This window comes from Bufo gargarizans, chromosome 7, assembly GCF_014858855.1.
Source record: "Bufo gargarizans isolate SCDJY-AF-19 chromosome 7, ASM1485885v1, whole genome shotgun sequence".
Taxonomy (NCBI): domain Eukaryota; kingdom Metazoa; phylum Chordata; class Amphibia; order Anura; family Bufonidae; genus Bufo; species Bufo gargarizans.
Window position 1 is genome coordinate 28164477 of NC_058086.1, and position 25105 is coordinate 28189581.

Consider the following 25105-nt stretch of genomic DNA (forward strand, 5'->3'; position numbering starts at 1 on the left):
GTCCCATGTTCATATGTGTCCGCACTGCTGAGAAAAATGATGTTTTAATATATGCAAATGAGCCTCTGGGAGCAACGGGAGCGTTACCGTTACACCTAGAGGCTCAGCTCTCTCTGCAGCTGCCGCACCCTTCGCACTTTGATTGACAGGACCAGGCATTAAAAATGTCAAAGTGCAGAAGATGTGACAGTTGCAGAGAGAGCTCAGCCTCTAAGTGTAATGGCAACGCCCCTGTTGCTCTTAGAGGTTCATTTGCAAATTTTAAAACTTAATTTTTCCCAGCAATACGGGCACATGTGAACATCGGACCAACACCTTGAACACCTTAGCACAGGATTATTTTTATTGTTCATTTGTTTCCAAAATGCAATATTAGGCAACTACCATTTCGCTACTGCAGAGTGTGTGCGAGTCCTTCACCTAGCTGCTGGCGCTGCGGGATCTGCCATAAATCTGTCAGAGCTCTGCTATAGTTACTGGATCTATTGATCTCTCTGCTCTACCTTTCAACTCACATTTTGTGTTAGATATAGCAGCAGGGAGGGGGAAGAGGTAGTACATGGCAGTTCAGGGTGTGAAGAGGGAGAACAATGTCCAAGGAGGACATCTCACACAGGCTGTAGATTGGGAGGGAATTTCCGGGGGGAGAGGTGATGCACATAAAGAGGAGAGAACTCGTGGCAGGCTCTGCTAAGTGAGGGAAATCACATACTCTTCAGCACAAGGAACCTCAGGAACTATAGATGGAGAAATCAGTCCAGTGCTGTGCTGATATGTGATAGCTGGTGAAGACAACATCAACCTGGGCACACAGATCTAGAAGGCATTAGTCAGAGAGACATGTCCAAGTGAGAAGAGTCTGAAAGTAGGAGCAGGTTGCCTACTGAATATAAATTGAAGGAAATTTTGACTTCAGGTAACCACTAATGTATATAAAAAAATAATTGTCCCATGTCGAAGGTGTCCATAGCCTTTAAAACACGACCTATTAGTGATACTTGGGCTGCTCTAAAGGACTCCCTTATTGCACCTTTCTTGGGGAAATCAGGCTTGTGTGCACTTTACATATTTTTAAGCTTTGGTGCTCCTACCGGTCCTGTAGAACCTCCTGGTTTTCTACATGATTGTTTTGTGCCCCCTCCCTTCCACCTCTGCCGTCCCAGGGCAAATCTTCTTTGCTCACAGTTGTATGGGTCAGATTCCCATTTCCCTCCACCCCACATTCCCCCGGCCTGTATTCTGTGTATCCTCAGAAGTGATCTTCCCTATGCTCCATCCCTACAAGTTAGGGTTTATTACTGAACGATTATTCCATCGGGTGATCTCTTCAGACTGTCCCTTGTGACTTGCAGAAGAGATGGAAGCTATGACGCTGTATAGTCATTGCTGTATTTTTGCATTTCTTTGACTGTTTCTATCGTTTCAGTGAATACAGCTCAGAAAGTGTACAGAATCCTGTGTTTGGTCCGACCGCCTTGCCCACCACCTCCGCCTCCATTGCTTCCTCCTCTTCAGCCTTTCGCCCAGTAGTTCCAAGCCGACCGGTTGTGGAGCATCCGAGCCGCATGTTGGACTTTAAAGTGGAATATAGAGATAAAACAGCGGATGTGGTTCTTGAAGACAGCTGCACTGTTGGTAAGATTTCCGGCTTGTGCAGTTTTCCACGCGTTTCACCCCGATTATGATCTCCCAAGTGTTTTATACGGTGCTTTGCTCAGTTTACGCTGGTGTGTGTCTGAGCTTGATGCTAACCTACACCATGCACCACCTATCGATCGCACATCTGGGCTAGGCAGTATCTCGTCTGTCTAGTTGGCGTTTCTTGAAAGAGAAGAATCAGGTGTCTCTTTATTTTTTTTGTTTAATTTTTAACAGTAATTGGCACAGAGCAGGTTTCCTTCCTGTTTGTATTGGGACTGCATAAAAAAAGCACTTTGTGTACGAGTGAGATTAAAGGGCTTTTCTTTAATGTCAAATAAAACTTTCCGTTCATTAGGCTGAACCTTTATCAAACAATAAAACGAGTTGCAGCTCGAGCTTCGTTCGAATACATTGCATATGCTTTCCAGAAAACTTCTTGAACAGTTTGGTTATATTTGGTGTAAGTTTTTTTTATTTTTAGTACTGCTCCTTTGATAGAATTCACTGGATATTTCAAGGACTTTTGTCCTCACAAAGGTTGCAAATTACCTCTCCGGCAAAAAGAAGAAACGGCCTCTGTAGTGCCACATGTAGGTCGCTAACATGTAAGTCATTGTCCAACTCATAAAAGATTTAAATCGGTTATCCAAGACTTATAATGCCCCCCATATGCCCGGGCTCCTCACACAGATTATACTTACCCCGCTCCCCATCACCCGCGCCGCTTCTGATGCCGGCATGGCCACCGCTGCATCTCCCCGTCATGTGGATGAAAACCTCCGCGGGGTGGTCGGGGCATCCAATAGCAGGCTGCAACGAGGACAAGCCTCCCTAGCTTTGCGGGTGACGCTAGGGAGGCTCTTCCCCGTCGCGGCCTGCTACTGGCTTAAAGATCCCCTACCGATGCCAGATGTTTTCATCCGCGTGACAGGGAGATGCGGAGGCTGCCGACTTCAGAAGTGATGCAGGTGCCTGGGGAGCAAGGTAAGTACAACCTCTGTGAGGGGCCTGGGCATTATAGGAATGGGGTTCTGTGGAGGTCACTAATAAAGGGGTGGCTGCTGTGGAGGTCACTGTTAAAGGGCCGAGATGCTATCCAGGTCACTGTTAAAGGGGTGGGCGCGGTGAAGATCTCTGTTAAGGGGCACATTTTAAGGGAACAGAGCTCTGTAGAGATCACTGTTAAGGGGGCGGATTTTTGTGGAAATCACTCTTAATGAGACGGGTACCGTGGAGGTCACTGTTAAAGGGGGGGGCGCTGTGGATGTTACTGTTAAGAGGGCAGAGGCGGCTGTGGAGTTCACTGTTGAAGGGGCAGGTACTGTAGATGTCTGTTATGGGGATACTGTCTATCTTTTAACGACACACACAAACATTAAATGAAATAGATGAAATATGCCCAAAGCCGGGTCCTTCTGCTAGTATAAAATAAAACAATGGCGTTCCAGTCCAGTCCACAGAGTTAGTGCTGTAAGACGTGCCGCTATTTGTCACAGTGATTTATTGTACCAATATGCAGTATAGATATAATATAGCGGGCATGCTCAACCTGCGGCCCTCCAGCTGTTGTAAAACTACAACTACCACAATGCCCTTCTGTAGGCTGTTCAGGCATGCTGGGAGTTGTAGTTTTGCAACAGCTGGAGGGCCGCAGGTTGAGCATGCCTGTAATATAGTATGTTGCAGCCCTAAAGTAATCAATACAGTTCTTTAAATAGCGCCATATAACTAAATCCGCCCTCCCCTCCCTATGTTTCCACATGGTAGTAGTCTGATAACAGCAATCTCGGCACCTGTGTATTGAGCTCTTGATGCTCTGGAGCGCCTGTTCCGTCAGTGTCGGGGACTCCTAGTACCACAGTTTGTTGTCAGCCTTATTGAAGCACAGTAATTTACTGAAGATCCGTTATATATATCTACTAGCAGAAGGACCCCGCTTTGCACGGGTATATTTCATCTAATGTTTGTGTGCGTCATTAAAATATAATTACTGTATCCACTTTAACAGTGACATCTACAGTACCCCGTGCCTTTAACAGTGACCTCCACAGCGGCCTGCCCCCTGAACAGTAACATCCACAGCGCCCTCCCCTTTAACAGTGACCTCCACAGCGGCCGCCCGTTTAAGTGACCTCCAAAGTACTCCGTCTCGTTAAGGCCTCATGCACATGACCACAGTTTTGGCGGCTCGGGTGCGGACCCATTCACTTCAATGGGGCCACAAAAGATTCTGACAGCACTCCGCGTGCTGCTGTCCGCATCAGTTGCTCCTTTACGTAGCCCTGCAAAAAAAAATATAACATGTCCTATTCTCGTCAATTATGCGGACAACAATAGGAATTTCTTACAATGGGCTACCGGTTCCGTTATGCAAATTGCGTGGGGCACACGGGCGGCCTCCGTGTTTTGCGGATCCGCAACTTGCGGACTGCAAAAAACTGAATGGTCGTGTGCATGAGGCCTTACAGTGATTTGTACAATAACTTGCTCCCTTAACAGTGATCTCTTCAGAGCTCTATTCCCTTAAAATGTGACCTCCACAACACCCCGCCCCCTTAACAGTGACCTCTACAGCACCCCGCTCCTTAACACTGACCTCCATAGCGGACCGACCCCTTAACTGTGACCTCCACAGTTCCCTGTCCCCTTAACAGAGACCTCCAGTGCGTCCGCCCCTTTATTAGTGACCTCCACAGCACCCCATTTTCTTAACGGTGATTTCCACAACATACCGTCCCCTTAACAGTGACCTCTACAGCAATCTACCACCTAACACCTCCACACCACCACAGGACCTGGACGGACACAGGAATGTTCTTTTGAACAGCTCACTCTCAGACAGCAGCACAGTGCTGTCTGAGCGTGAGCTGCAGGGAGAACGTCACCTTCCCTCCCACCCCTGAAGCTGACAGAAGTTGATTTTTACCTTAATTTGTTCAATTCCCATAGTCTGTGGAGTGGGAGGGGGCGTGGTTTAGTGGGACCTAGGGGTGGGGTTTTTAAGTCCGTCTTTTGAAGATCACCTGAATAGTCACCCTACCTGCCCCCTGAATTGAGACATCCACAGCACTCTGCTCTCTCACACATCCGCATTTTGCGGAACGGAATTGCGGACCCATACATTTCTATGGGGCCGCATGACGTGCGGCCCCGATCCAGAATTGCTGATCCGCACTTCTGGGTCCGCAATTCCGATCCTGAAAAAAATAGAACATGTCCTATTCTTGTCCGCAATAGCAGACAAGAATAAGCATATTCTCTTAGTGCCGGATCCGCAAAACGCACACGGATGTGTGAATGGACCCTAACAGTGTTATCCACAGCTCCCTGCCTCTTTAAAGCTGACCTGCAGCAGTGAAGAAAAATGGCTGGGTTGTTATGAAAACCTTGTGTAAAACTGTGTGTATGTGGAGACTAAGGGCCTGCGAGCTTCTATTGGCTGATAAGGGTCATTTGACCATGTGTATGGCAGTTGGGATATGAAAAGAGAGACTTGCAGGCTTGTATTGGCTAATGCAGGTTATTTTTTGGGAATATCTCAGGAACGGTACCTCCTAGAGAGCTGAGACCCCCACAAGATTTCTTTCCAGGTAGCAAGGGATGTGTATACCAAGTTTGGTTGAAATTGATGGTTACGTTTTTTTAATTGATCGCGGAACATACACACATACCGTACATACATATATGTCCATATACAGTCAGGTCCATAAATATTGGGACATCGACACAATTCTAACATTTTTGGCTCTATACACCATCACAATGGATTTGAAATGAAACTAACAAGATGTGCTTTACCCGCAGACTGTCGGCTCTACCCGCCGACTGTCGGCTCTACCCGCCGACTGTCGGCTCTACCCGCCGACTGTCGGCTCTACCCGCCGACTGTCGGCTCTACCCGCCGACTGTCGGCTCTACCCGCCGACTGTCGGCTCTACCCGCCGACTGTCGGCTCTACCCGCCGACTGTCGGCTCTACCCGCCGACTGTCGGCTCTACCCGCCGACTGTCGGCTCTACCCGCCGACTGTCGGCTCTACCCGCCGACTGTCGGCTCTACCCGCCGACTGTCGGCTCTATTTTGAGGGTATTTACATCCAGATCCGGTGAACGGTGCAGGAATTACAGCAGTTACATCTGTGCCTCCCACTTGTTAAGGAACCAAAAGTAATGGGACAGAATAATGATCATAAATCAAACTTTCACTTTTTAATACTTGGTTGCAAAGGATTTGCAGTCAATTACAGCCTGAAGTCTGGAACACATAGACATCACCAGACGCTGGTCTCATCCCTGATGACGCTCTGCCCGGCCTCTACTGCAACCGTCTTCAGTTCCTGCTTGTTCCTGGGGCATTTTCCCTTCAGTTTTGTCTTCAGCAAGTGAAATGCTCAATCAGATTCAGGTCCGGGGATTGAAGGCTTTTTTAGATGTCATTTGGCAAACTCTAATCTGGCCTTCCTGTTTTTGAGGCTCACCAATGGTTTCCATCTTGTGGTGAACCCTCTGTATTCATTCTGGTGAAGTCTTCTCCTGATTGGTGACTTTGACACACATACACCTACCTCCTGGAGAGTGTTCTTGATCCGGCCAACTGTTGTGAAGGGCGTTTTCTTCACCAGGGAAAGAATTCTTCGCTCATCCACCACAGTTGTTTCCCGTGGTCTTCCGGGTCTTTTGGTGTTGCTGAGCTCACCGGTGCGTTCCTTCTTTTTAAGAATGTTCCAATCAGTTGTTTTGGCCGCGCCTAATGTTTTTGCTATCTCTCTGATGGGATTGTTGTGTTTTTTCAGCCTAATGATGGCTTCTCTGATAGTGACCGCTCTTTGGATCTCATCTTGAGAGTTGACAGCAACAGATTCCAAATGCAAATAGCAAATAGCAGACTGGAAATGACCTCTGGACCTTTTATCTGCTCATTGTAATTGGAATAATGAGAGAATAACACACACCGGCCATGGGACAGCTGAGAAGCCAATTGTCCCATTACTTTTGGTTCCTTAACAAGTAGGAGGCACAGATGCAAACTGCTGTAATTCCTGCACCGTTCACCTGATCTGGATGTAAATACCCTCAAATTAAAGCTGACAGTCTGCAGGTAAAGCTGACAGTCTGCAGGTAAAGCTGACAGTCTGCAGGTAAAGCTGACAGTCTGCAGGTAAAGCTGACAGTCTGCAGGTAAAGCTGACAGTCTGCAGGTAAAGCTGACAGTCTGCAGGTAAAGCTGACAGTCTGCAGGTAAAGCTGACAGTCTGCAGGTAAAGCTGACAGTCTGCAGGTAAAGCTGACAGTCTGCAGGTAAAGCTGACAGTCTGCAGGTAAAGCTGACAGTCTGCAGGTAAAGCTGACAGTCTGCAGGTAGAGCTGACAGTCTGCAGGTAGAGCTGACAGTCTGCAGGTAGAGCTGACAGTCTGCAGGTAGAGCTGACAGTCTGCAGGTAAAGCTGACAGTCTGCAGGTAAAGCACATCTTGTTTGTTTCATTTCAAATCCATTGTGGTGGTGTATACAGCCAAAAATGTTACCATTGTGTCGATGTCCCAATATTTATGGACCTGACTGTATGTGTATGTGTATGTATATATATATATATATATATATATATATATATATATATACAGTACAGACCAAAAGTTTTCTTTATTTTCATGACTATGAAAATTGTAGATTCACACTGAAGGCATCAAAACTATGAATTATCACATGTGGCATTATATACATAACAAAAAAGTGTGAAACAACTGAAAATATGTCATATTCCAGGTTCTTCTAAGTAGCCACCTTTTTCTTTGATTACTGCTTTGCACACTCTTGGCATTCTCTTGATGAGCTTCAAGAGGTAGTCACCTGAAATGGTCTTCCAACAGTCTTGAAGGAGTTCCCAGAGATGCTTAGCACTTGTTGGCCCTTTTGCCTTCACTCTGCGGTCCAGCTCACCCCAAACCATCTCGATTGGGTTCAGGTCCGGTGACTGTGGAGGCCAGGTCATCTGGCGCAGCACCCCATCACTCTCCTTCATGGTCAAATAGCCCTTACACAGCCTGGAGGTGTGTTTGGGGTCATTGTCCTGTTGAAAAATAAATGATGGTCCAACTAAGGCTACTTTCACACTAGCGTTCGTCGGTCCGCTCGTGAGCTCCGTTTGAAGGGGCTCACGAGCGGACCCGAACGCAGCCGTCCAGCCCTGATGCAGTCTGAATGGAGCGGATCCGCTCAGACTGCATCAGTCTGGCGGCGTTCAGCCTCCGCTCCGCTCGCCTCCGCACGGACAGACGGACAGCTGAACGCTGCTTGCAGCGTTCGGGTGTCCGCCTGGCCGTGCGGAGGCGTGCGGATCCGTGCGGATCCGTCCAGACTTACAATGTAAGTCAATGGGGACGGATCCGTTTGAAGATGCCACAATATGGCTCAATCTTCAGGCGGATCCGTCCCCCATTGACTTTACATTGAAAGTCTGGACGGATCCGTACGAGGCTATTTTCACACTTAGCTTTTATATGCTAAAATAATGCAGACGGATCCGTTCTGAACGGAGCCTCCGTCTGCATTATTATGATCGGATCCGTTCAGAACGCTAGTGTGAAAGTAGCCTTAACGCAAACCGGATGGAATAGCATGCACGCTGCAAGATGCTGTGGTAGCCATGCTGGTTCAGTATGCCTTCAATTCTGAATAAATCCCCAACAGTGTCACCAGCAAAGCCCCCCCACACCATCACACCTCCTCCTCCATGCTTCACGTGGGAACCAGGCATGTAGAGTCCATCCGTTCACCTTTTCTGCGTCGCACAAAGACACGGTGGTTGGAACCAAAGATCTCAAATTTGGACTCATCCGACCAAAGCACAGATTTCCACTGGTCTAATGTCCATTCCTTGTGTTCTTTAGCCCAAACAAGTCTCTTCTGCTTGTTGCCTGTCCTTAGCAGTGGTTTCCTAGCAGATCTTCTACCATGAAGGCCTGATTCACACAGTCTCCTCCTAACAGTTGTTCTAGAAATGTGTCTGCTGCTAGAACTCTGGGTGGCATTGACCTGGTCTCTAATCTGAGCTGCTGTTAACCTGCGATTTCTGAGGCTGGTGACTCGGATGAACTTCTCCTCCGCAGCAGAGGTGACTCTTGGTCTTCCTTTCCTGGGGCGGTCCGCATGTGAGCCTTTGTAGCGCTTGATGGTTTTTGTGACTGCACTTGGGGACACTTTCAAAGTTTTCCCAATTTTTCGGACTGACTGACCTTCATTTCTTAAAGTAATGATGGCCACTCGTTTTTCTTTACTTAGCTGCTTTTTTCTTGCCATAATACAAATTCTAACAGTCTATTCAGTAGGACTATCAGCTGTGTATCCACCTGACTTCTCCACAACGCAACTGATGGTCCCAACCCCATTTATAAGGCAAGAAATCCCACTTATTACACCTGACAGGGCACACCTGTGAAGTGAAGACCATTTCAGGTGACTACGAAGCTCATCAAGAGAATGCCAAGAGTGTGCAAAGCAGTAATCAAAGCAAAAGGTGGCTACTTTGAAGAACCTAGAATATGACATATTTTCAGTTGTTTCACACTTTTTTGTTATGTATATAATTCCACATGTGATAATTCATAGTTTTGATGCCTTCAGTGTGAATCTACAATTGTCATAGTCATGAAAATAAAGAAAACTCTTTGAATGAGAAGGTGCGTCCAAACTTTTGGTCTGTACTGTGTATGCATGTATGTGTGTGTGTGTATGTATATATGTATATATGTATGTGTGTATATATATATATATATATATATATATATATAAAATATACTTTTATTCATCTTTATCCACTTTAATAATGTTGTGCAAAAAATGATAATAAAACTAAAAAGTTTAAAAACATGAATAAAAGAAAAGTTGCAACATATGGCAATCGTATCAGTTATGGTATGGCACAATGGGCTAAATAGGAAGGTGAAGAAAGTGAAAAGGCCATCAAAAACGGCGCCAGATTCCCTTAGTAATTAATAAGTGCCGAATATTTAATCCAATCTGAAAAGAGTAATGGTGATGGTTTAGGGATTTTTCTGTAATGGTGGGATGGATGGACCTTTTTGAACGGTATGTCCTAGAATTCAAAAAGGTAGAATAAAAAACAGAACCTATGAACAGGACTCGCTGTACTGAGGAGGAGGAGGAGGTCTAAGGGATGGATACGAGACACCCAATAGATGCAAACCCCCCTGCCCGGATTGCTCGTAGGATAATTTGGACGTCGTAGTCAGATCAGTTTTTAGTAAGCGAGGATAGATGCAATAAAAACAAGTAGAATAAAATGACTCCCTTCACTGAGGAGGAGGTCTATGGGGTAAACTCAAGATACCCGAATAGACAGGATAGAACACGGCAGTATCCAAGATGCACTTCAGGTGATTTCCTTTAATGAAATCTCAGGTGAGCCCACCTCCCCGCAACCCTGACCTTCAGCCGTGGCCCGCAGCCGTGTAAAGCGTTCTCTCTCTGAAAAGTCGGGTACCCTCCAGTGTCCCACCCTCTGCGTTTGGGATGCTTGTATTTCCTTCTTGATTTGATTATTTTCTATAGCTGATGTACTTGCATACGGTTCAGTCTTTTCTCTGTTTTCTCTACATTTTCCTTGCCATATTTAATGTGTATTTTAATACTAAATATCTTCCTGTGTTTCCAGGGGATATAAAACAAATCCTAGAAAACGATCTTCAGGTCCCTGCATCCAAAATGCTGTTAAAGGGCTGGAAATCCGGAGATGTGGAGGACAGTGTGAGTATAAACGGCTTTTGGCATGGTTCACCACTCTTTTCCTTTTGTGAAGGTTCATGCCATAGAGTTACCTGGGAAGCGTCGGGTTGCTGGAAGCTGTTTTTCAGGAGCTAAACTGGTTGCTCTCGGCCAAATGCCACAGAGGCTCCAATATAACGGGTGGTCTGTATTAGGGCTCATGCACACGACTATGTATTTTCCGGTCGTGTGCATTCCGTATTTTGCGGAACGGAACAGCTGGCCCATAATAGAACGGTCCTATCCTTGTCCGTTATGTGGGCAATAATGGGACATGTTATATTTTTTTTGCGGAACAGACATACGGAAACGGAATGCACACAGAGTATCTTCCTTTTTTTTTTTTTTTTTTTGCGGACCCATTGAAATGAACGGTTCTGCGTATGGTCCGCTAAAAAAACGGAACAGACGCGGAATAGAAATAAGTTTGTGTGCATGAGCTCTAACGATGAGAAGCAAGTAACAACCAAGGAATGCAACAGGACATGAAGGGGTTGATCTGATATTGATGACCCATCGTGAGGATAGGTCATCATTAGGAAAAAGTGGACAACCCTTTTAAGGTGGATTTACGAAGCACAATTGTTGGGGAGATTATCGGGAACAAACATTTGTAGGAACGCCCATTCCCAATAATCTGCTCCTGTAAAGGTGCCGCAGGTTACCCGACGAACAAGCAAAATGCACATTCCATCGGATGAATCATTTTTCCATTGTTGTTTTTGGCCAGCAGATTGTCTTGTGCGAACAGAACTCTGCTGCGCAGAAACAGTGAACGGTACGTGGATGAGTGACCGTCCCCATACAATGGAGGGGATTACTGAATGTAAATTCAGCTCTTTCCTCCACTCACTCGCCGGTCCCTTCCCGAAAATTGCCTGCTCGGTCAGCGTGTGTAAATCCGCCTTTAGGCTAAATGCACATGATCGGGATTGCGTGCGGATTTTCTGCACAGATTTGCGTGCGGAAAATCTGCACCATAGGTCATGTACATTTTAAAATCCGCAGCATGTCAATTTTTTATTTTTTTTCCTGACCGGATTTTCTTAATTCACTTAGTAAAATCCGCATGCAAATCCGCACCTAATTGATGCGGATTCTCCGCATATGAATCCTGAACTTGTGCATGTCCCCTTAGGGAGCAAAAAAGGGCTTTAAGATGTATGACAGACTTCATTGCTAGTAGCCCCGCCTTGTCTAAAGGGGAACTCGCAATCGAATCCATATCACATTTCAACAAGTGCACTCAATCCATGTGTGTTCAGAGAACCAAAGAGGCTCTTCCTTTTGGGTAATTTCACTTTATCTTTCAAAGTAAGGTTACATGCACACGACCGTATGTGTTTTAAGGTCCTCAAATTCCGGATCCGCAAAAATAACCCAAAAAATGCCTGATCCGTTGTAACAATGCCTAAAACGGACAAGAATAGGACATTTAAAAAAAAAAAAATTTGGGGCTACGGAACGGACATACTGATGCGGACAGCACACAGTGTGCAGTCCGCATTTTTTGCTGACTCATTGAAATGAATGGGTCTGCATCCTATCCACAAAAAAACCCACAAAAAACGGTACGGACACGGAAACAAACAACGTTCGTATGAGTGTAGCCTAAAGCTTTTCCCAAGACAGTGCCTGCCGAAATCATTGGGTGGCCATTAAAATCAGTGGATAGGAGTTGTCCAAAGTAAAGGAAAGGTCAGGATAGAAGACGTAAGTAATGTATGACTTAAAAATTACACTCAACTAAATTTACTCAAAACTTAGTGTTTAGTTGGCAACTAACTTTAAAGAGGCACTCTGTGTATGACAAAAAGCATTACAAAAACATCAAGGAGATTATCCTAGAGTCTTTTTCTGCCCCTTACTCCCTGCACTAGTTATAACATGGCGCATCTATTGTACTTGACGTTGCTGGTAACTGCAGCACTGCTCCCCTTGAAGCACACTACACAGTGGACGGAGCTTTGCAGTTCCACATCCCACTTCTGGCACCACCCCGGAATCAGGGACCTAGAACTTGTGTGGAAGAGGTTTTCTGGTGTAAATACATTGAGAAATATGGTATTTAGAAAGAGCACCATATTCATAAGGCACCTGATATGGTGAAGTGGCTGAGGAAGGACTGCAACTTAATTTTTTTTTATAAAAAAAATTCCTTCACTTTGAAAACTGCCATGGGGCTGTTTGCCCCTCCCGAGATGCCAGCGGCATGCCTGATGAACGCAATGGGGGCAAGATATGGCCACGGACTCTGGATAAATGTGGTTATCCACCATGCCTTTGTAGTTCATTTCCAGCATGTGGCCGTCCTGAGCTGTTCACCTGGTATCAGCAGTGATACGGAAGCCATATACTTGCACACAATTGTAGTTTCACCTGCCCACATGAAAGATTCACTTTGTTGGGTTTGCATGACACAACTTCTATACATAAGATATCTCAGATGAAAGAGAATTCTCAGGCGAGGTACGTCAGCGAATCTGGAAATCCCCCTGAACTTACTTCCTTGACCGTAACATAAAAGATCTGTCTGAGTGCCATATGTGGCCACAAGGCTACGCGAAATCCGGTCCTGTCTGTTACAGTCAATAGATCATCTATGAGCACTGTTCCCCCAATGCCAGTCCTCGGGACCCACCTACCGGTCATGATTTGAGAATATCTCACAGAATAAATACCTGCGGTAAATCCTGATGCATTGACTCTAATTATATCATCTGCTGAATACTAAGGCTACTTTCACACTAGCGTTCGGGTGTCCGCTTGTGAGCTCCGTTTGAAGGGGCTCACAAGCGGCCCCGAACGCTTCCGTCCAGCCCTGATGCAGTCTGAATGGACGCGGATCCGCTCAGACTGCATCAGTCTGGCAGCGTTCAGCCTCCGCTCCGCTCAGCAGGCGGACACCTGAACGCTGCTTGCAGCCTGGCCGTGCGGAGGCGTGCAGATCCGTCCAGACTTACAATGTAAGTCAATGGGGACGGATCCGTTTGAAGATGACACACTGTGGCTCATTTTTCAAACGGATCCGTCCCCCATTGACTTTCAATGTAAAGTCTGGACGGATCCGTCTGAGGCTACTTTCACACTTAGAAATTTTTTAACACTATAATGCAGACGGATCCGCTCTGAACGCAAGTGTGAAAGTAGCCTAAGGAAGTCCTGAAAACCTGACCGTTAGGTGGGGCCTGAGCACTGGAGTTGAGGAACACTGATCTATGAGACAAGATTTCATGATGTAAGTAGTTCAGCCAGAAAGCTTCCATACTGGGGGAATTGTAACTTAGAAAGAAACAAGATGCGATATTAGTAATGTAAACCAAAGTATGGTTTTCTGTGAGGACTTGCAAGAAAACACAGATCAGGACAGGTCCACACCTATCCCAAGAAGTTTGACCACTTGAATGAAAGGTCCTACAAATTTTGAATATACAGTATAGCCATGACATTAAAGGCACCTGCCCGATACTGTACTGGTCTCACTAGTCAAGCCTTGTACTGCAACAGACCTCTGAAGGTGTCCTGTGCCATCTGGCCCCATGATATTAGCCGCAGATCTCCATGGATTGGTTTCATGGATTGGCCTCTTTTTTTCCAGCATGCTCGATCAGATTGAGATTGGGCATTTGGAGGCCAAGTCTACACCTTGAACTCTTCGTCATTTTCCTCAAACCTTTCCTGAACAATTTTTGCTGTGTGGTCGGGACATTATCTTGCTGAAAGAGGCCATTGCCATTAGTAGATACTGCTGCCATGAATCCGGGTATATGTCTGTATGTGTAGGTAGGTCACGTCCACCTAAATTCCAGGAACCAAGTTTTCTCAGCAGAATATTGCTCAGAGCATCACACGGCCTGCTTTTTTATGATCCTGAAGCCATCTCTTCTCCAGGTAAGTGATGCACTCGCACCAGCTGTCCATATCATGTAAATGAGAGCGTGATTCATTAGACCAGGCCACCATCTTCCATGGCTCCATGGTCCAATTCTGGTTCTCGTGTGCCCTGTCAGCAATGGTCTGCAGGTACATGGGCCACATATTCAGCACCTTTCTATCACAGCCACCAGGAACTTTTTCAGCTGTTCTTCTGCATTAGCTTTCAGCAGGTTCAGACCACACGGGCTAATCTTTGCTTCCCTTGCACATCAGAGAGCCCTGGGTACCCTATTGACAGTACACTGGTAGTCCTTTTCTGGACAGGTACTAACTACTGCATACTGAGAGCACCCCACAATCAGACCTGCCGTTTTGGAGACGCCATGACCCAGTTGAGAATTTGGCCCTTGATTTAGGCCTCATGCACATGACCGTTGCCCGGCCGTGGCCATATTGGGGCCCACAAACAGCGGGTCCGCAATATGCTGGCACTGGCCGTGTGCTCCCCGCATCATGGATGCGGAACCGTTCAGTTGAATGGGTCCGCAATCCGGAGCTGCGGTGCGGAACGGAGGCACGGAACCCCACAGAAGCACTACGGAGTGCTTCCGTGGTGTTTCTGTGCCTCCGCTCCGCAAACAAATAGAACATGTTTTATGGTGTGGATGAATCAAGTTGAATGGCTCTCGATCCGTCCCTGCCGCCACACGGATATTGCCCGTACAAATTACGTTTCACAATAGCGTTGTATGAATTTGGCGGGCAAGTCCGTCGCCGGAACTGCCCGCCGGATCCGGAAAAATGTGTGAAAACGGATTACATTTGAATCCTCATCAGGATTCTGATCACAATGAAAAAATGCATTGGAAAAAACGGATCCGCCATTTATGGACTTTATCTTTTCTTCACATTTTTCGGGTTTAACATGCAAAAGCCGGATCCAGTTTGACGGAACACGCGGCGCCGGATCCGGCATTAATGCAAGTCAATGGGAAAAATGCCGGATCCGGCTTTCAGTCAAAGTGTTCCGGATTTTTGGCCGCAGGTAAAAATACAACATGCTACGGTTTTCTGAAAAGCTTGATCAGTAAAAAAAAGACTGAACTGGATGCATCCTGAACGGATTGCTCACCGTTCAGAATTCATGAGATAAAACTGATCAGTTATTTTCCGGTATTGAGCCACTAGGACGGAACTCGGCGCCGGAAAAGAAAAATGCTAGTGTGAAAGTACCCTTACAAATGCCCATTTTTTTTTTTTTCTGTTTCCAACACATCAAGAACTGACTCGCTCTCCTCAGCAGTCCAAAAGAGTCCAACGGAGCAGCAGCAGCATGCTCGACTTCCACTGTATTCACATGAGGGGGACACAGGACCCCCGCTCCTAGCAATCTGACCTTTGTTCTCTATCCTGTAGATAGAGGAGAAGTTAAAACCTTGGGACAAGCCCTTTAAGTCATCAGGTTGCTTTATTTCAGAGAGTTGTCAGTTTGGTCTTACTAAAGCTTTTCAGCCATGAATTGGTTAATGATCTCTCAACACTCTCCCCTCTTCCAGTTTAATGGCCTTTTGGTGCGTGCGGAGGAACAGAGGCTCAGTGTGCAGGCCTATCATTTGAGCGGACAGTCGGACTATTTTTGGACGGTTGGGGCTTTAAATAGCACCAGGCCAGTGAATAAAAGCGCTGTTCTCTGCCATGATACATGCTGTTCCTGAAGGCTTCTCCTCTCAGCCCTGAACAGGTCTTAAGTTACCAAAAGAAAGAAAAACACTCATCTGGGGGGAAAGGCCCTTGAATACAAAATGCATGAGCGGAGGCCCTGACCTAGTACTGGGGTCGCACTGAGATTCCCATACATGTGTTGTGCTTAGTGCGCAGAAATCCGACCGCCGGGACTTTCAGCTCTTACTTTCATGCAGTGCATATGGATCCAAGTTATTTCCGTTTGTAGCTAGAAAGACTTTGGTTTAAGAGTTCAAAATACCATGAAAAGAACATTTCTCCCACTCTCCTCCTCCTACCACGATATCGCATCTGAAACCATTCTGCGAGTCGTAGTCTCAGTGACTTGAAGGCCACAGCTTGTGTTTCTACCGCTCTTTGGTCTCGTGCACACGACCGGATTTTTCGTACATCCCTGTACTATGGCCATTTTTTGCAGATTGCATACGGACCCATTTTTTCTGTGTAGAGTAGTCCCAAGGTTCGTATATCGAAAAGCAAGAAATTGAGGAGATATGGTGGCATCTACAAGAGGATGTGTCGCAATAGGTATCAAATCACAGTAAGGGTAATTGTGGTGGTACACTTTCTGTGTGTGTACATATATATATATATATTTTGCGTCTCAGCCTGAAAGAACATTAAAAATGAAAATAATAAAGATTTTATTAGAATCAATTGAAAAAGGGGGGTATAGAAAATTGATCTAAAATCAGGCATACAGGAGATCAGAGATGTGGAGAGGGATTGGTAATTGACCATCCACCACTCTGATAGCCTGAATAATAGCCTGTTGCTTGCTAACACTCAGTATATTGTAACACTGATATAGGTGAAGTCTACAGCAGTGTTTCCCAACCAGTGTGCCTCTAGCTGTTACAAAACTACAACTCCCAGCATGCCCGCACAGCCAAATGCTGTCCGGGCATGCTGGGAGTTGTAGTTTTGCAACAGCTGGAGGCACACTGGTCTATAGCAACCAGGCTAAAATACCTCTACACAAATAGCAGGGACTCGCATGTGCAGACCTAATCCTATGTGCGTCTATCCCTATGCTACTTGTGATGAGCCATAGAGCGGAACGTCTGCACAGCTGATATGGGTCTGAGTGCACCCTTAGACGCTGCCCTGCCTAGTGAGCGATATGGAACACATCAGATCGCTCAACGCGTTTCTACATGACTAGGATATGCCATGTGTCATCAGGAGGGATACATTAGTATAGAATATCAGATGTGAATAGAGATGCCGCTCTGTCGCATGCATACATCGGCGCTGTGATGGTCGTATGCGGCCGAGCACACGCCGAAAAGAAATAATCTAAGACCCGCCCCCAGGAGGTGTGCGCCATCATGGAGCGTTAATCGGGGAGGAGGGCGCGTCTTCCGACACGCCCCCTGACGCGGCCACATGGAAATGGGGCGTGATACACTCTGGGGGAGGAGCGCAAGCGTCTGGGGGAAAGAAATATATGCGATCTACATAGTTGAGTGTCAGGACTGTATGTGGCTCTTTGGGATATACAAGGAGGGTCTAACTAGAGAGGACTACACGGTATAGTGGTAAACTAAACCACCACACTGTTACCCAAATGGAAAAAGGCCACTGTGATAGAGCAAGACAACCCATATATAATATAGGATGTGGATGAATTCATAAGTAAGACCACCTGGTGCATATATCGCAACGCAAATCTGTGGTCATCTGACACTGATGGAACACCACACACAATAGGACCACGACAACCGTCCCAATGACCTGCTATACGAAGCGGGAAAATGAGACCGCCTCGTTAAGTCCCTTGGGGTGTGCGGTGTCTAACTTGAAAATCCATTCAGTTTCTTTGCGGAGCAGCGACACCTCAATGTCCCCTCCACGAACAAATTTGACAATGTGTTCAATTCCTTGAACCTTGAGTACATTTGGATTGCCGCCATGATGGTCGTATACATGGCGTGCCACAGATGTATCGCGATTGTTTTTGATGTCAAGTAGGTGTTCGCTGATCCGTCTCCTTAATTCGCGTCTGGTCTTCCCTACATATTGTAGACCACACTGACAGGTCAGTAAATGCACAACTCCAACTGATGTGCATCTAATGAAGGATCGGATAGAGAATCTTTTCCTCCGTCACTTGGCTAGTGAAGAATGTCCCTTTCACAGATGACACATGCCCCGCATGGAAAAGTCCCAGTCAGTGTATTTTTGAGCCATGTATCTACTGTAGGATGTAGGTAGGTACTGTGAACCAGACGGTCGCGTATATTAGAGCTGCGACGGTATGTAATAGAGGGACGGTCTGACACCAAATCTCCAATGTCCGGATTGGACTGCAAAATGGGCCAGTGTTTCTGAAGGATCTTGCGTACCTGTTTCTGCGCTTTATCGTACGTGGCTATAATCCTTGGAGTATTCTGACCCTGTATTTTTTGCTTAGGGACCAGTAATTGTTCACGGCCAATGCTCATAGAGTGATGGTATGCCTTCTTCAGCGTATGTTGAGGATAACCTCTATTCGTGAACCGGGTCCTTGGATCATTTGCGGCCACCCTGAAGTCCCTCATTTCCGAGCAATTCCTCCTAGCCCTCAGGTACTGGCCTTTGGGAATGCCGCTCCTGAGGGCTAGTGGATGGCCGCTATCCCACCGCAACAGGCTATTCGTGGACGTCTGCTTGCGGAACATATTTGTGATGATCTTTTTACCTGTCCCCACAGAAATGGTCAGATCCAAGAACGTAATTTCTCGTTCATTGATATCTGACGTGAAGAACAGACCTAGCTGGTTGATATTAAGCTCAGCTACCAATTGGAGGAAGCGATTTTTGGTCCCTTTCCACAGCAGAAACACGTCATCGATATATCTGATCCAGATTAATATCGATGACGTGTACTGAGCCATACCTTCATTAAAGACAACCTCTCTTTCCCACCAGCCCAGGTAGAGATTTGCGTAAGTAACACGGACTGCCCATCGCAATAGGTAATAAAAAGATGAAAAATAAAAATGTACCAAACTGCTTTTTTCCATGTAAAAATGTTTGGGGTGTAAAAAATCCCCAAAAAATAACTTAAGATACAGAATAAAGAGGGTTCATACATATATGACATTAGAGAATATATAACATGCAACAGTCGGGGGTAATATATGGAATTATAAGCGCCTGCAACAAGGTTTATATCTGACGTACAGAGAGACAATTAAAGAAGAGAATGGGAGAACATGTGTATAACATCCAGAGAACATTTCAGGGGCATCAAGGCATTATATAGATAAACATGAAGGGAAGTTTGAGGGGTCAATATTTTATGGGTTGGAAGTGGTAAAGATAGAGGAACCGGGGGGGGGGGGGGCGCGACATTACATTAATTGCATGTCAATAACAGAAACAAAGTGGATTTTTATTATGGACACATTGGCACCGAAGGGTCTAAATCTGGAAACATTGCTGTTTGGTTTTGACTAAATGAGAGAGATGTATGTATAATAAGAAGAACCGGACTGTTGAAAGTAAGGCGTGGTACATAAAGAGTTAAGGCAGGTAAATTAAGTAGGTATAAAAAGGTGGTAACGATAAGCGCCAGATTGATTCCCTGATGAAGGACAATGCAGTGTCCGAAACGCGTTGGAGCTTTGACACTTGTAGTGATCCGTAGCTTGTATAGTAACGCCACTGGCCGGGGCGTACTCCAGCGAAAAAGATACCAGACCCGCCAAATCCTGAAATCAAGCCTGCGATAGGAGTTGAGTAGAGATCACGGAGGAAGTTTCAATAGCAAGGTAATCTTGATTTATGTATTGACACGTAACTGTGCTCTCTCTGGCAGGGTTAGCAGGGAAAGTAGCGGGGAAGGTAGTGCGCGGTATCTTGTATTGCAGTGTTTTATTACTTCCATAGAATTTCTGTTATATTAGACTGTATATTACAATGCTATGCATTATAGCAAACACTTCTTCAGTTAAGGGTTACTTAAATGAGTTTGGCTACTTTCACACTTTCCGTTTTTGATAATACTACCGGCCGCACCTGTTATGAACGGAGATGGTTGTACAATCTTTAAAATAGCAATGACGGATGTGGCATTAAAACCGATTGTAAGTCAGTGGGTGCCGGATATGTTTTCTATTGTGTCCGAGAAAACTGATCCGTCACCATTGACTTACATTGTGTGTCGTGCCGTATCAGTTTAGCTCCTCATCCCATACCGGACAGAAACCCGCTGCTTGCAGCCGTTTTCTGTCCGCTATGGGAATGCATTCTGGTTCGTCCCGTTCAGATTTGTCCCCATTGACAATGAATGGGAGAAAATGGAAGCGTTTTTCTCTGTTATTGAGATCCTATGACTGATCTCAATACCAGAAAAGAAAAACGCAGATGTGAAAGTAGCCTGAAATTGACGGCCAGTCCTCAGGAAAGATCATCAATGCCAGACTGGCGGGGGTCCAAGTCCCGGCATCACTGCCAATCAGCTTTTCGAAGAGGCCTACGCGCTCACAGGCGTCAATATTTAGAATATTCTGGAATATATTGTAGTAAACCTGCTTTATACCTGGGGCTGGTGTGTGTCAACAGACATATCCAGATATTTGTCGCTAAAGCTATGATGGCCTAGTAATTTAGGAATTGCAGTGCATGGAGCGGTCTGCTTCCAGCTCCACACACTGTATAGTCATCAGTGCTGGTGGCTGCCTGAAACGGCTGATCGGCGGCCTGCCAGGTATCTGAACCCCCGCCGATCTGCTATTGAAGATCCTGAGGCTAGGTCATCCGTATCTTTTACCCTTTTTAATTTTTTGCTCACAGAATGTGTTTTATATGCAAGGCCGCAGCTGATGTTCTGGTTTGATATAGTGTTTGTATCTTACGGAGACCCTATGTTAATCGATATGCTATCCGATTTTTCTCTTTAGACCGTCTTGAGGACTCTGCACTTGCCAAAACACAATAACCTTTATGTCCTGACGCCAGACTTACCGCTTCCATCTATGTCCGGCCAGTCCAGGTAATGCATTCATTTCTGTTATTGCCTGTCTTCAGATTGGTGAAATTGTATATATGGGTCTGTACACATCCTTCGGAAGGCGATTCGCCAGCCTTTGGGTATGGCATCATGTTTTTGTTTGTACAAAAATGTTGTATAGAACCCAAGGACCATAGTTAGAAGATGCTCTGCCTGTGTCTCACATCCTATAAAAAGTATCACTGGGGTTTTTACAGTGTCACATCAATCCGACATGAGAGTTTAAAAGGCCCCCTCACTGTACACATGAATGCATTGTTGGCCGAACCCGCTCTTTTCCATAGGACCGGCCGACATTGTAATGTCTAATGGGGATCTTCTGACTATCCCCCGACAGATTATGTGGGTGCAGAGCAGGATCTAGCAAATTGATTTTTTTTTTTCCTTTGGCTCTTTTTGTTCTTCCAGGAGATGCTTATATTCCCTATGAAATAACAATTTTGGATAACTCAGAACTTTGTGTTGTGCTGTTCCTCTGCTATTCTTCCTGAATACTGCCAAATAATTTAGCAACTGGATTTTACCTTCTCCCTTGTTAAAAAGGTGTAACTTTCTATAATCTGGCTTTGTACTGTTGAGCTGATTGGACAATGTCAAAGTGTGCAGGGACCAACCCCCAGGTGGTAACACCCCATTGCCAATTAATTTGGCAACAGGACAGCACAACCAACATTTGTTAGAAAAGATGTTCCAAAATTATTATTTTATGGGCAATACAAGTATTTAGTAAAAAGGACATAGGGAGAGATTTATCATAGACTGACATTTTATGCCAGTCTATGACATCCTCTGCATTGTCCAGTGGTAGTTACTAATTTATGACAAGGCGCAGGGGCATCCTCCGTCTCTACATGCACCTAAACCAAAATCACTGGCAGCTCAGAGCTGCCAAGGATTTCTGTCTTCATTTAAAGGGGTTGTCCAGGTTCAGAGCTGAACCCAGGCAGCCCCCCTGATATTGGCATCGGAGCTTCTCATGCTCTTATGCGCTCCCTTGCCCTGTGCTAGATCGCGCAGGGCACGGGCTCTTTTGTTTACAATAACACACTGCCGGGCGGAGGCTTCTGCCCGGCACTGTGTTCGGTGAAGTCACTGGTTCTGATGGGCGTGCTTTAGCGCTGCCCTAGCTGTTTTACTGGCTAGGGCAGCGCTAAAGCCCGCCCATCAGTGCCGGTGACGTCACCTGGCTTCCTGGCAGCCCCATGGAGAGCCCGGTACGTCACCGGAACTCCTGAAAATGCCTGAGAGAGCATCGGAGCATGAACTGCTCCAATGCTCAAGTCAAGGGCTGCCTGGGTGAAAATGGAGGTATGTCCGGGTTCAGCTCTGAACCCGGACAACCCCTTTAAGTCAGTGTAAATTAAGGTAACTAGGCCCTCTCTATGCCTTCTTTTCAGAAATTGTCGAGTGTAGCATAGAAGCACCAATTGCGACAATACTTGTTGCATCTGACGTTGAAAAATTCAGAATGATTAGTTCCCCCATAATGTGAGAAATGGTGACCTCTCCTCTTTGACCCCTTAGTTCAGGGATGGCCAACCTTAGGCTATCCAGCTGTTGAAAAACTACAACTCCCAGCATGCCCTGCTGTAGTTTTACAACCGCTCCAGAGCTGCAGTTTGGCCATGCCTGCCTAAGTCCAAAATGATATACATGTACATTATCCGTGGGGTGCGTCTCTTGCAGAATACTGTGCATGTACGCTGTTATGATTGCACAAGCTTGTGATCTCTGTGGGAGCCTGACTTTGACATCTAAGGGAGAGTCCAGTTGTCGGTCACTGTCAACAGCAACCCCAAAATCTAAATGGCTACACATCATCCATCCCTACCGTTATGCGAACATGGCTTGTGATAGGTTGCTGTAGCAACCAAGAGCCGGACAATGGCCCGCAGGTATGCCATGTTAGTGCATCTATTAGGACCTGCCAGTGGCCAGGCCTAATATTTTTGTCAGCATCACTCTTACAGGTATAATATATTGCAGTAAAGAAGTGTATTTTATGAACACTAAAGCATATAAATGTTCAAGTCTCCTGGTGGGACAAAAGAAAAAATAAATACATTTAAATGTTTAAAAATGATTGCAAAAAAAAAAAATGGCACAAAAAATGCTTTATGTTGAAAAATAAAAAGATGAATAACAAAAGTACACATAATTGGCATCGCCTTATTCATAACAAATCACAGTTGTATTCAAACTACATAGTGAATGGCATAAGGCTACTTTCACACTTGCGGCAGGACGGATCCGACAGGCTGTTCACCATGTCGGATCCGTCCTGCGGCTATTTCGGCGTGCCGCTGGACTGCCGCTCCGTCCCCATTGACTATAATGGGGACGGGGGAGCATCTCCGGCGCAGCACGGTGGTGCACCGCGAAAGGCCGCCGGACTAAAATTACTGCATGTCAGGCTTTTTAGTCCGGCGGCTTTCGCCGTGCTGCGCTGGAGATCCGCCCCCGTCCCCATTATAGTCCATGGGGACGGAGCGGCGGTCCGGCGGCACGGCGGAAATAGCCGCAGGACGGATCCGACAGGGTAAACAGCCTGTCTGATCCGTCCTGCCGCAAGTGTGAAAGTACCCTAAAAAAGAAAAAACTAGAATTGCCATTTTTGTTCATGCCGCCTACCAGAAAAAGGGATAAAGGGATATAAAGTTGTAGCATTTTGAAAAAACGATGAAAATGCCAATTCACCCTGCAGAAAAAATCTTTTACAAAGCTTAGTTGAAGGAAATGTGAAGTTGTGACTCTCAGAATATGGAGACATAAGAAACAAATTATTAAAAAAAATATATACAAATCATACTGACCTAGAGAATAAAGGTAACACAGTGACATAGTCTAAAACGCCGGTCTTAATAAACCTCTAAGCTGGCGGTGGAGCCGCCAGGAGTTATGAAGAGTCATCGGCCTCCTCATAACTCTCCCCCTGTTACAAATGTAAGACGGCTTCCTTGTGCGATTTTGTGTGCCTAAACCAAGCGTAGAAAAATGTTAAATAAGAAGGGCCTGCCTGTCCCCTTCCCCATCCACTTTTGTAGACCTGGCGTGAGCGGGGAAAAGTCGCAGATTGTGGTACAGAGGACCTTTGCGCTGCAATCTGTGCCAGAAATACGCCTAATATAAGCATCCATCAAGTTGATCCACAGCAAGGAAAAAAAATAAAAATTTAGGGGGAAAAAAATTCCTTCCCGATCAGCAACCACTCCAGAAATCTAGTAGCTATAGCCTGTAATATTATTACACTCCAGAAATACATCCAGGCCCCTCTTGAATTCCTTTATTGTACTCAGCATCACCACCTCCTCAGGCAGAGAGCTCCATAGTCTCACTGCTCTTACCGTAAAGAATCCTCTTCTATGTTTGTGTACAAACCTTCTTTCCTCTAGACCATGGGTGCTCAACCTGCGACCCTCCAGCTGTTGGAAAACTATAACTCCCAGCATGCCCTAATAGCTGTAGGCTGTCCAGGCATACTGGGAGTTGTAGTTTTGCAACGGCTGGACTAGGGTTGTCACAATACCAAAATTTTGATTCGATTTCCGATACCATAAAAAAAGTATTGCGATATTCGATACCACGCAGAAAAAATAAAACGCCCAAAAAGCCGCCTGCATTTCCGCATTTTATGGAACGTCTAGCCCACAATAGAACAGTCCTATCCTATATTTGGGGGGACAAGGTGACTAAAAATGACGAATCGCTCTGTTTTGATTTTTTTTCTGTTACGGCGTTCACTCCATAGGAAATATTTTTCTTTTTAATATTTTGTTAGATCACACTTTTTCAGGCATAGCGATTTATGTAATATGTGTATTATTTGTTATATTTAAAATTGGGAAAGGGGGCGATTTTAAACTTTTAGTATTTTTTTTCCCCCCACTTTTTTTTTACTTTTTATTTACTAACTATTAGCCCCCTTTAGGGGCTAGAACCCTTGTACTATTCACCTTATAGAGCTCTATCAGGGTGAATAGGACCTCCCACTCTCCCTGCTTCCCTGTGCATAGTACACACAGCAGCAGGGAGATTACCATGGCAGCCAGGGCTTCATTAGCGTCCTGG

The 25105-nt window shown here is 45.7% G+C and overlaps 1 protein-coding gene across 3 annotated transcripts in view; it reads left to right on the forward strand.

Moving 5' to 3' along the window:
- FAF1 (Fas associated factor 1) overlaps window positions 1-25105 on the forward strand; it is a 265559-nt gene that overhangs the window by 41768 nt on the left and 198686 nt on the right. For all 3 annotated transcript variants that reach the window (XM_044300816.1, XM_044300817.1, XM_044300818.1), the window contains 3 exons: window positions 1427-1635; window positions 10310-10401; window positions 20928-21019. In XM_044300816.1, the coding sequence (XP_044156751.1) occupies window positions 1427-1635; window positions 10310-10401; window positions 20928-21019 (393 nt within the window). The remainder of the gene's footprint in view (window positions 1-1426; window positions 1636-10309; window positions 10402-20927; window positions 21020-25105) is intronic.